This window comes from Physcomitrium patens, chromosome 13, assembly GCF_059467195.1.
Source record: "Physcomitrium patens ecotype Gransden chromosome 13, ASM5946719v1, whole genome shotgun sequence".
Classification (NCBI taxonomy): domain Eukaryota; kingdom Viridiplantae; phylum Streptophyta; class Bryopsida; order Funariales; family Funariaceae; genus Physcomitrium; species Physcomitrium patens.
In genome coordinates, this window is record NC_143422.1 from 12,538,588 (window position 1) to 12,550,691 (window position 12,104).

At 38.8% G+C, this 12,104-nt stretch overlaps 2 protein-coding genes across 3 annotated transcripts; both read right to left on the reverse strand.

Annotated features, from left to right (window-relative positions):
- Positions 1–682: 682 nt before the first annotated feature.
- Positions 683–2,725, reverse strand: LOC112290175 (uncharacterized). Its single transcript, XM_024536196.3, has one exon. The coding sequence runs from the start codon at positions 2,723–2,725 to the stop codon at positions 683–685; it is 2,043 nt and encodes a 680-aa protein (XP_024391964.1).
- Positions 2,726–6,215: 3,490 nt separating this feature from the next.
- On the reverse strand, positions 6,216–8,648 carry LOC112290147 (SNF1-related protein kinase regulatory subunit gamma-like PV42a). Of its 2 annotated transcripts, none has more exons than XM_024536137.3 (4): positions 8,515–8,648; positions 7,878–8,318; positions 7,315–7,663; positions 6,216–6,962 (listed from the first exon to the last, which is right to left on the reverse strand). In XM_024536137.3, exons 2-4 carry the CDS (start codon positions 8,270–8,272, stop codon positions 6,609–6,611), a joined length of 1,098 nt encoding a protein of 365 aa, XP_024391905.1. In that variant the 5' UTR covers positions 8,273–8,318; positions 8,515–8,648; the 3' UTR covers positions 6,216–6,608. The 2 variants fall into 2 exon arrangements, with proteins under 2 accessions (XP_024391905.1, XP_024391904.1); XM_024536136.3 differs by having other exon boundaries at positions 7,878–8,323.
- Between the last annotated feature and the right edge of the window lie 3,456 nt (positions 8,649–12,104).

Consider the following 12,104-nt stretch of genomic DNA (forward strand, 5'->3'; position numbering starts at 1 on the left):
TTGTAATTAGAATGATGTGAACAAACATTACATCCAATTACTAAAAATGTTGAGAATTGGCTATCTTTTTTTACATGGACAATGTTCTTCTTTGTTGACAATTTTTAAAAACTAGCCATTGAGAACTATCAAAACAGTATCAAACACTAAATCAAAACACATGACCACTGCCATAAAGTAGATCATGGCCCCACAAGCAATATAAAGAGGGTTTGGCTATAGCATCACTTTGCCAAACACCTACTTTTGCAACAATCAATCTTCTAAAGCAATAGGACAAAATCCTATACGCCAGGATCACACCAAGCGCAGTCATACGAAGCTTCATTTCTGACTAGAGAAGCTCAATGCCAACAAACTTCCTAAGGAAAAAAAAGAAATCCAATAAAGTCGTATCACTGGGTTAGTTCAATTAATTCCGTAATATACAGTGTACAGACTTTGCCTAGAGTAGTTTACATCCTTGTACACAGCAACAGTTCTGCAAGCAAACTTGCAGTGCACTACTCTCATATTCCTGCATACTCTGGCGATGGAGGACCATTCCTAATCTCACAAAAACAATAGCTGGGAGGCGTTTTCTCACGCATGATTCCTCAGCTCAGGAGGACAAACAACCCAGACAAAGGTGATGATTCGGCCGACTGTAGACGAAGCACACAGTTGCAAGGCGGTGAGCTGCTCAGGTGTAGTCGGAGACAGTCAGTTCTAAGGTGTACGTGCTCTCCCCCTGGATTTGTTTCTTTTTCATTTTTTCGAGCCAACTACGATACACCCGTCGCTCTGCCTCGTGGATGTGTGGGAACTTGGCCTCTTCTCGAAGTTCGATGCTGCTGCGCCCGAAGTACAAAGAAAATTCGTAGACCGGCACGTTGTCGTGTGTGGGGTTCTTGGGTAAGTCGACGGTGAACTCTCCCTCGCTAACAACGCCGGGGTCATCTGTGTACCTGGGTTCCTCGTCACCTGAACTGTGCAGATCGAACTTGATGTGTGATTGGCCGCTTTTGTATGGTGCGTATTCCTTCTTTACACAGTTGTTGATCTCCATCCGAGTCCCTTTCTTCGCGAAAATGTCGAATCTCTTGCGACACCACTGCGACCCGTCAATGGCGACTTTCAGTAAGTGCCTAGGGTCAACACCTGGCTCTAATCGCTTGGTTAGACTGGTGCCGTAAGTTCTCTTAAGAATTCGAGCCACAACGACCCCGGGATTGAGTGCCAGGGCAACGGCACCTTTAACGATGGCGCTTCCAGGGTGAGGAGGACTGAGGATATGCGTCTCTGGACGAGAAAAACGCGCTCGGATTTGTCGCATTAGATACTGAGAGCCTGCGAATCCACCAACCACGAATATCGCCTTGATGTTGGTCACTTTCTCTAGCTGGGCAGCAATCAGTTTGATAATCTCATCCACCACTGGATCGAAAATGGACATCATATCCTGCTGTGTGAGTTTAATTTCGCTATATGACTTTCGCGGTGGATACCCTCGTCTCCTCTCGTAATCCTCCCACTTTTCAGCCAAGTTACGGTGCAGTGAAATTTCTGTATTCGTAGTCGGCCTCATCTCATGGCCGAACCCACGCTTGATTTCTTCCCAATCCTTGAGAAAGCGCGACCTGCAGTTTTGGGCATCCAACCGCAGAAATTCTTCCGGGCATCCTATTCGTTTGGACACGAACCGCAAGAAATAATCGTCAACAATTGTCCCACCGCAAAGACCACCAGAGCTTTCTGTGAGCTCCTCAACTTTGTAATCCCTCCCGATGCCTTTCAACTTCTGCACCACGATGTCGACTGTCCCACCCCCGATGTCGGCCACCAGAATATTATCACATCTGTCTAAGCACACTTTGGGGTATTGCTTTGGCATAAGTTGGTGGCAGTGGAAGGAAGCTGCTTCTGGTTCCAAGACAACTTTCACCGACTCTATTCCGCTATCGCAAGATACAAGCCCCGTGTCCATCATGCACACCTTCATCTGCTGCTTCGCCGCATCGTCCCAAATTGAAGGCACTGTCACGCACCATTGCACTGAGTCTTGGCTGAACCTCACCTCTCCATCATGGTTCCTGAGTACGGATAAGGCATACTCGCCGATGTGCTTCAAATATTGTGTGATGATTTTGCTCACTGTAAGTGACGGCGGTATGGCACTCGCCAGGGAAGAAACGTCCAGATCTTTCTTCAGAAGCAGCTTGAACTTTGACAGGTAAAATCCTCGGGTGGAACTATCCCCGCGATTCGCCATATAATCGGATCGAGCTGGGTGACCCCAAGACGTACACTGCAATTCCCCAGTCGCCGTCTTTGTGTAGAAAAGGCCCGTCAATGTCTTGCAATATTCGTTCCCACCGCTCATGCAGGGCCAGTCGTGATGGACATAGATGTGCTCAGGATCTGAAACCTTGGCGTAGGCAAACCCTGAGAATGTGGTTCCGAAATCTAACCCTATCACCCAACCATTTTGAGGCGTAGATCTGACCTCGTCAGGAATGCGAACGGCACCCGACACTTCCTCCACGCTAGTGCCTGGTACAGCACTAGGAAGATTCCTGCTGATTCGGAGCGGACCAGGGTTTGCAGCTTCGACAATTACTCGATCGTTATAGCCTCTCGATGACGACGGTCCTATTTTTCCGACTCCGTTTGATTCATTACCCCGTACCCGTTCCACAGGGCATTTTTCTCTTTTCAGCGATGAGCCCCAACTCAAGAAAGCCATACGGAGATTTGAGGAGACCAGCTAGAAAAAAACACACAATTAAAGAGTGCTGCAGTCTTCGATCTTGTTCGAAGGAACTACAATACTGCTCGAACGTTTGTAGCCATTAACCGAAGAAACTCCCTCGTCACTGACTTTAGAAGACATAGGTCCTACAGCAGAGCACGGCAGCTGAGGAACAAAGACCAGACCTACTACCATAAATATTCCACAACGCTGCCTTTGCTAGGAACATCACATCGCCGGCGCGTTACAAGGGGTACCACATGTATCAAGTGGGTCTCGAATTCCCCGACTTCGCCGAGGAATTTGGCTGTGTGGGCAGTGCATTCCCGACCCAAGAATGGCCAAGTTCAATCAAAATGAGGCTCCCCAGCCTGCTCTGAACGACCCGCTTGTTTCCTCTTTACTGGACATTCACACCTTCTGGTACATGTGCAAATTTGCAAAACATAAATGCTGACCACGATATCAAACAAGAGACCCTCCACCGAGACTCCAATCGCTTGTAAGTTGCAATCTGCTTACTGAAAAAACTCTATCTCGCAACTACACCTAAATATCTGAAATTTGTTTTTCGCTTGGGAGCAAGACATAACGGATCTGCGACATATAGATGAAGAGAGGCTCCATTACGTAGGGTAGAGCTTCAGCAATCGATCATTCACACTTAGGTCCCTGAGTTGCGGATAAGTTGTAGGAGGAAATGACAGGACACTCTCGGTGAATATTCCATTAAAATCGGTACGAATGCGATCAAGAGGGACGGATCCCGAGAAATCTGGAATGCTGGTTAATAGTGACCACCCGATTCAGGGGAAGCAATCCCTCATATCATTTTGCTGTGCGAACACTGAGACAATGCCAGATGAGACCACTCTATGAATGTTTGTTCTGCAGACATTGAATAATGCATCGGATGCCAGAATCCCAACGACAAGGAAGAATGTGCACGGCTAACCAGAGTGCAGACTGGTTTGGTTGCAGACAAGTGCATTCTAACCCTCGTGTCGCAGACCAGCCAGTTGATACCATCGTTCCGTTTCCCCCCGAAAAGAGGGCATGATTGCCGAGTCAGTCCATCGGGTGACAACGCTGTCAGAAGTGATGGATTCGACTGGGTGCGATCAACGCGGCGATACGAATCGCACAGCACTTGGTCGGAAAAATACACGAAGCTAGGCTGTAAGCACATTACCGCAAATACACCATCACCCGCAGTGCGGTGATCTGGATTCGACGAAAACGATGAGTAAACTGCGTCTGCTTTCTGCAGAACCATATGAGCAATAGAAAACGACAGACTAGGCGACTTTGTCCGCGATGGAATGGGAAATGTGTGGGTACGGGGCCGATGGCGGCGTTTACGGTAGATAACATTTACCGCCAGTGACCGTTTTTTCTGTGGATGAGCCTCTGTAGCGGAAAGCATCGTAATGCCGACAGTATCTTGTCCTTAAAGAATCCATCTTGTGATGAGCACTGGAGGTTTTATCGATTTTGAGAAAGCATGCGCAGAAGAATCTTATTATTGTTATTAATATTGTTAAGTGGTTAAAATATATCATTCAATGGTAGATTGTTTTTATAATATACTTTTGATTCTCAATATGTTTGTGATTGAATGATAAATTATTACTTAAACATGACATCATATATAGTATTTGTAGAGAACACACACGTATAATTAGAATAAAATTGGATATTTTGTACGTTTCTGAACTTAGAAAATAAATATAGACAATTCATAACATTGTTGTAACTTTTTATAGACAATGGTATATACTCATAACTGCATTAAATTTTGGTGCTAGTAAAAATCGGTCTAGGATTTTGAAATAAATAAATAGATAATTTCAGTTCTTACATTAGCATTTTAGAGGTCCATATAGATTAACTTTAATTCAAATTATTATAACTTACAAGATTTCATATATTATTTACAATGATTGGACAACTTAGTATGGTTTAAAATTTTAATACAAGAAGAGAGTTGCTTTCAACAATATTACATATATTATAGAAATTGGTGTTTGTCTATGCAGGAATCCATCCAAAGGGCATTGCATCCTTTCATGCATTATCCAATATTGTTAGCCAATTTTTGTTTCATAATAGTACCTCAATAATTAAAGCTAAAAAAGTGGAGAGAAACTCAACACCCAAGCTTGATACCAAGAGTTACATCCCATGGAATTTAGTTGTATTATATATGTTTCACTTTGCAAAAGACACTGAACATCTTTTTTGTTTCAATATTGTTATTGTGATACTGTATTTAAAATTAAATTAAATTAAATTAAAAAATCTAGAATAATTAATATCTACCTGCTCCACAAGCATTTAGAACTCCATTGCTTGGAAATTAACTTTTTCTACCGGTGGAAACTAGGCTTCTTGTAATCCTTCAGTTGAAGATGGACATGGCCATTGCATCAGAGTCTTTTATTGTTGTCAACTTGTTCATAATTTTCATCACAATTCAAGTGCTTTTTCTTCAAACATCTTTAGTTCGAGTGCTTGTTCAAATTACCAAAGAGTGTGTCCATATAGAGATACATCAAAGTTTTTAAGTTTTTTTTTTTTTTTTTTTTTTTTTAACCTGCCTCTTGTGATAAGCTGCTTTTTGAAGAGAGATCAATTCTCACATTTGCTTTGTATCAGCTTCCATGAGAAAATTATTTTCCACTCTTTGGATCTTCTTTAGTTGTACTTAGAATTCTACTTTGAAAGCTCCAATTCCAAGCAAAGATCTCAAATTGTGAATCCACATGGAACCATGTATCTTTCTATGCAGTAGGAAATGTCCAATCCAGTATAAAAAAAAATTAATTCCCCTCCCCCCCATGAAAACTCTGCTGCATTCTGCCGCCATTTCTAACAGTAGTGAAAGATTATTCCATATTATCAAATATTATAACTTGCTATAACTTGACAAAACTTTGAAATAAAAATTAGAGCTTTAAAAAACTTATCCAGACAAATAAGTATATTTAATTTTGCAACTAAACAGATTACTGTGGAACAATTGTTTTAGTTTTCAATTAAACATTTTGTTAATTATACAATGTTCTATTCATATTAAAATTTAATACAACTATATAGCCCAATGCTTTAAAAACTAATATACATTATTTTTCTTTTAAATATAACAATACTGATGGAATACTACTAAATATTATAATGCTAATCCATGTGTAGGTTAATGTCAAATTTTAATTTATTTACCCTAAAAGAAAAATTTCAGGATTTTTTTCCTACTCTTGCATTCTCTCTATCCCCGCTCATATTGAACTTCAAATATTTAAAAATATTTAAAAATAAAATAAAATAAATCAACACAACCGCTCATATAAAAATTTATTTTCAAATTTGGGAGTGAATAAATTAGGGATGCCAACGAACGTGTCCATTCGTCAACATCAACAACCACACCATTCAAAGCCAACAACCTCGTAATCTCCGCCCACTCCTCACTCTCACACACATGTACAAAAACAATAGCTCACATTCTTAAAGGCAACACTCGATAATTCTCCGATGGGTGCCCACAACCCGCAGGACCGAGCTCAAAAGCAGAAAGCAGCAGGCCAGAGTTGCACAATAACATCGATTGTAGCACAAAAAGAAACATCGATGGTGCTTGAGGTCCACACAGTCCACTACGAGAACGAAGAAAAAAGTTTGAGACAGATCTGGAACAAGTGGGTCTGCACCCATGGATCCATGGGTTCGATGCAGCTGCAACTGATCAGATCGAACTCTGAGAGAGGTTTATGTGAATGGTGTTCGGAGTCAGTAAACTAGAAACTCTGCAACGGGTCTCTATGTACAGTTTCTCAGTGTCGAAGGTGATTAGTGTCTACTTGACCGGGGTCGGGAGTCATGGTTTTGTGAAGCGATCATACACCGCCCGGATCATGTCGGAGAAGGAGATGACGCCGCGGAGGAGGCCTTGGTTGTCGACCACCCACACTCGGTGCACATGGTTGGCGAGGGCCTGCGACATGACGTCGGCGAGCGGGGTCGCAGCGTGGCATGTCACGGGAGTGGGCTGGAATTCACTGCATTCACTTTGGGTGGCGTTGACGGCGGCTCCCATCCCGAACCTCTGCGCCACGATCGCTTTGCTGTAGAAACTCAGGATTGGCAGAGATGACCATGTCCGCAGCATCTCAGAGTTGTATCCCAGCAAATCGGTCGCAGAGAATGTTCCCACAAGTTTCCTGCCATTGCCCTGTCACCAAACAAGCTTCGTAACTATTAGTAGACCAAACAAGCCATGGAAACGTTTCCCTCCAATTGGCAGAAAAAGCAAAAAGTAGCGTGATCAATGAATTTATTTTCTGAACTGGGTAACTTCCCTGTGGCGGTGGAAGAAAGAGAGGCTGTGCAGCAAGAAAGAAGCGGTTTCATTCCGATTGAGGTAGCAGAAAAAATAACCAGAGGTCTTAAGTAAAGAGCTCGAAAAACCAAGAGATTGAATCAGCGTAAAAGGAAATAAAAGTCTTTTCATGCGATGGTCGTGAAGCAGGGGTGAACCCTAGATTCCCATTACGAAATTCAGGAGGTTGAGAGAAGACACTGACCATGACGAGAGCCAGTTCGGTATCGTAGTCTCCCATTGGCTCCACAATCGCCACGGCGTGCAGCGAGGTATTCCGCATGCATTTGACAACATCCATCACCTTCATGTGGCTGGGTGCCGCATACACTGTGGACTGCACAGCGCCCAATTCCATCACACTTGTGGTTGCCGTAAAACCCAGCTCCTTGGAATGCGTACACAGGAACTCCACCATATCCGTTTGGGTGAAAAGATGATAGCCTGGTGAGGCCTCCTGAAGCTCCACTCCTACGGAGTGCTCCAGTTTGCTTTCGACGGGGATCAAGGCTCGGTGTATACCTTTGCTCATTGGCTCCATGGCATCAAACACTCTGCAATTCAAGTAGGGTTTAACAAGGGGGAGATGCACGTTCAGATGCGAGGCAGTCATGGGACCGGCGAGCATTGAAGGTACGCGCATAAATATCTCCTGCTGTCCAAACGATGCCGTTACAGTGCAAGATCAAGACAGGAATAGTGAACAACCCTATCCGTTTCAAACATTTTTAGAATGTATGCAACGATTCCAGGCGTGTAGAATCTTACGACGTCTGAGGGCTGATACTCCACAGGCTGAGCCCTTCCATGGAGTGGCCGATGATGGAACTCACGACGGATCTCAATCGGGAATCAACGTCTGCTTCACTCTCTGCCTCCGCGATATGAATCAGAATATCCAGCACACTTACCATCCCAATGTACTGCTTCCGCACAACTCCAGTGGCCTTATCAGACTCCAGAATCATACTGCCCCCTGCTCCAATCCACTGCCCTGGCGGGGCCGCAACGGGCACCGCCAAGATATTCTTCGCAAGCAGAGTATTGAGCGCGTCATTAACTGTAGCCGTGTAAGGTATTTCCACCAGACGATTATTATGCTCCACGATCTGCTGCACGGTCGTGCCGCGGAGCATCTCCTCTGCCTCAATCCCTACCGCCATTCTTCACCAATACCTCGACCTCCTTCCCTCTTCAATTCCCACACGCCTATTCTGCCCCGCAAGATACCCCATCACATCAATGACGACGAAAAGCTTCATTACAAAACCTCGACACCGAATCCAGACACAGAAACCTCGCCCCTCTGTAAACCTTTCAAGCCCTAACAGCAACAAAATAAGCCAAAAAAGATCGCCGACCACGATCCTATTAACCCCCTTTCACCTTCGGTTTCGTGTCTCACCTGCTAATGAGACAAACTATTGCTGATGCAAGCTTTTTGAGCCCAAATTCGCCGCTCCGAACTCCAGTTTCGTATCTCCAAAAGCAGTCGATTGTGGGTCTTCGACACAAACAAACAAACAAACAAAAAGCTGTATGCAATGGACCGAATGCATATCGAGCCTAGAAACGACGACGAGGACGACGACGGCGATTTTTCGCGGCGATGGGTCTTGACCTCACATGCTTCGAACTTCGACCCAGTGGCTGCCAAGTGGAGGCCGCCACTTCCAACTTCGACCAAGTGGCAGCCCATCGTTGATATTTTAGTGCACACGTGGCGTTCGCAGTTCGGGAAATTCCTCAACTTTTCATCCTCCGTCCATGTCGCTACTTTATCATTCGTTCACTTTTCTCATCCATCTGTCGCCCCCTGACACTGTTATAACCAGGTTTAGGGTTTAGGGTTTTTGTATCTATTTATTTGTTAAAGATTAAATATTTCTTTCATGGGATAAAACTTGGCTTGCTACAATGTAGACCTTTTTGGGTATGATTGATTGAATTACACTCTTAAAAAGGTATATGGAGTATGTAATATGATAAGTTCAAGCTATTGCAAACCATTAAAAGTAAGAGATGTATTGTAGAGAAAAATATTACATGACCTACTTGATATAAAATGTAAAATGGGATTTTAAATTGTAGAAATTATTAAGAATAAATTTGATTTGAAATGTTTGTAAATTTCAACAGAGTTGTGAGGATTCTTTCTAACTCAATGAATAAGTGTGAAATAAAAATGCTTGTAGTTTTGTTGAAACAATTTATATAATCAAAGGTGATATTTAAAAAACAATTAATTGGCCTTTGACTTGCCCAATTGAGACAATGAAAATATCGTAAAGAGAAATAACTAACAAGTTGTATTAATGCCTTATAATAACATCATAAACTTAACATATACATATCATAAAAAAATGATGTTAATTATAGAAACAAAACAACAGATATCATATTGTATTGATAATCCATATTCAACTTGTGGTACAATATGAACATTTGTATCTTTCTATCTTACAGGTAACTAACAATATGTATGTTTTCAATTGATTTACATACTTTACAAATGCAACTATTGATAGAACATTTACTTAGCCTACTTGGGTCAATGTAATAGTCATGAACAATAGCATTTTATAAGTTGGATTAACTTTTACATAACAGATGTCAAGAACATTGATTGAAATCTATTTATCTAATTTCATTCTAATGTTCGACTTTACTAATATGCAAACTAAAATATAAATTCAGCAATGAAGTTAATTTTTTTTTAGCTGATTTTAAGAGTATCATTATATTGGAAATGTAAAATTATAATTGGATACCAATGTTGGGTGCCCTTGAAATTGGTTTGTGAGAAACATGTAAAGAAACTTTTGGATGTATAATAACATACAATATAATAATGATTTACAATAGAATCAATGTAATTGAGAAATATAAATATTTGTTTAATAAAAATGATAAAAATAGTAATAGTAATAATAATAATAATAATAATAAATCAATTATTATAAATTTTTATAAGAATTATAATTATTATAAAGTTTCATAATAAAAAATAAAAATACATATATCTTATTAATTTAATATGTATATTTTAAAATTTATCTAATAATAATAATAATAATAATAATAAATATTATAAATATAAAATTTATTAATATTTTAAGATATATACATATAAATATTTAATTATCATTTAAATATTTTATTTATAGTGATTAATTTATAATTTATAATAGTAATTGATTTTTTGAAATAATATAAATTAAATTATGAATATTGAAGATATGAATCTAGACAAAACCTAAAACATAATTTTCACGAACATACTCATAATTACATATACAAATAGGTAGAAGTAAGTAAAAGTTGGTAAAAGTAAGTTAATTCTATAGTATTTGATATGGAAGCTTCCTAGAAGCTTAATAGATGCTGCTTTGACTTCATAGGTGTCTTTAATTGATTTTTTGGATTAGAAACGTGGTCAACAAGTTGGCCATGTGCTATACATGTTGTTAGCTTGAAGACCAAGCTAACTATGTGGCCGACACGTAGAAAAACTTGCCTTGTAAGTCAAGGCATGTATCCTACAAAGTCAACACATATTGGAGGTCCTATAGAACATCGCCACATAGCCCCTAGTTAGATAGTATATATAGAGACAAGAGTGAAGGCTTCTTCACTCTTGTCAACTCCTTTCTTGCTTCTAGTCTAGTTTCAAGGGTCTCTAGTTTTCTTGTCTTTTGGCAATAGCCATTTTAGTTTCTCTTTCAATATACATACTTGTATATTTATATTTTGTTACCTTTCTTTGAGTGAAGGCTCACTTGTCTTAATTGCTTTTTCATCGAGTTCTTGTCCTTGATGATAATATATTTATGTATCACTAAACAAAGAGATAATGAAAGATAATAAATTTATAAGATAGCAAAGAATTAGAATGATCATTGCCAAATACAAAGAGACTAGTACATTTTGAACAAAGACAAAAATACAAAAATAGTATTGATAAGATTGAAAATGGCCTCAATCTTGTTTCTATTATATTAGCTACAAAGAATATCTAGTAAAAGATTTATAAAGACTCTAAGACTTATGGTTCAAACATCAAGTTGTAGATTGCTCCTAATACAACTTCTTAAAAGTATGAAACTTATAAGACAAGTTTTAATAACCACATTGTATATCTATAAAAATATGTGTATCTAATCTTTGTTTAAGAAATTTCTTTGAAGCTTTTTAAGAAAAAATAATATCTTCAATATATATATATATATATATATATATATATATATATATATATATATATATATATATATATATATATATTTCATATATTTATTTATTTTTACTAAAGTAATATGAACATCTATTATATTAATCCTTGTTATTGGTAATAAATCCCATAAAAAATAATCAATTTGCTTCATGAATAAATGAAGTCTAATATTAGTCAAATGATAGTAAAAATAAATTCTAATTTATATTCCACAAAAAAATAGTTGATAGAATCTTATAACCATCAATAACATCACATACTGATTTAAGAAGACAATCTTATTATATGGTGATTGTTGAGGCCTTCATAACTACTATCAAATAACACATTTTGTATTTCATTATACATGGTATCTACTTCTAGTAGTATGACTAGGCATGAAGAGCCTCTCCCAAGTTTGTAATACCAAACATGCTGTATTTTTCTATCTATTTGAAAAAAAATACATCTATCTTGAAGATCTTCATTATAATTTTAACATCATTTAAGTCAAAATAACTTAACTTATTTATCTAGCAATTGTATAAATTATAATCTTTGAAATAAATTTGCCCTCTTATGGTTTATTAAATTACAAAGAAATTCTATAAATTGATCTTTAAACTTATTTTTTTTTATTTATATCAATTTTTTTTTTTCAATATTTGGTTTTTAGTTTTAATAGATGTCATTAATAGAAAAACAATAAGCTCTATAGATTTCCAAGTTTTAGAGATGGTTCTTATGTGCATTTGTTAATATCATATCTATACCAATATATAAGA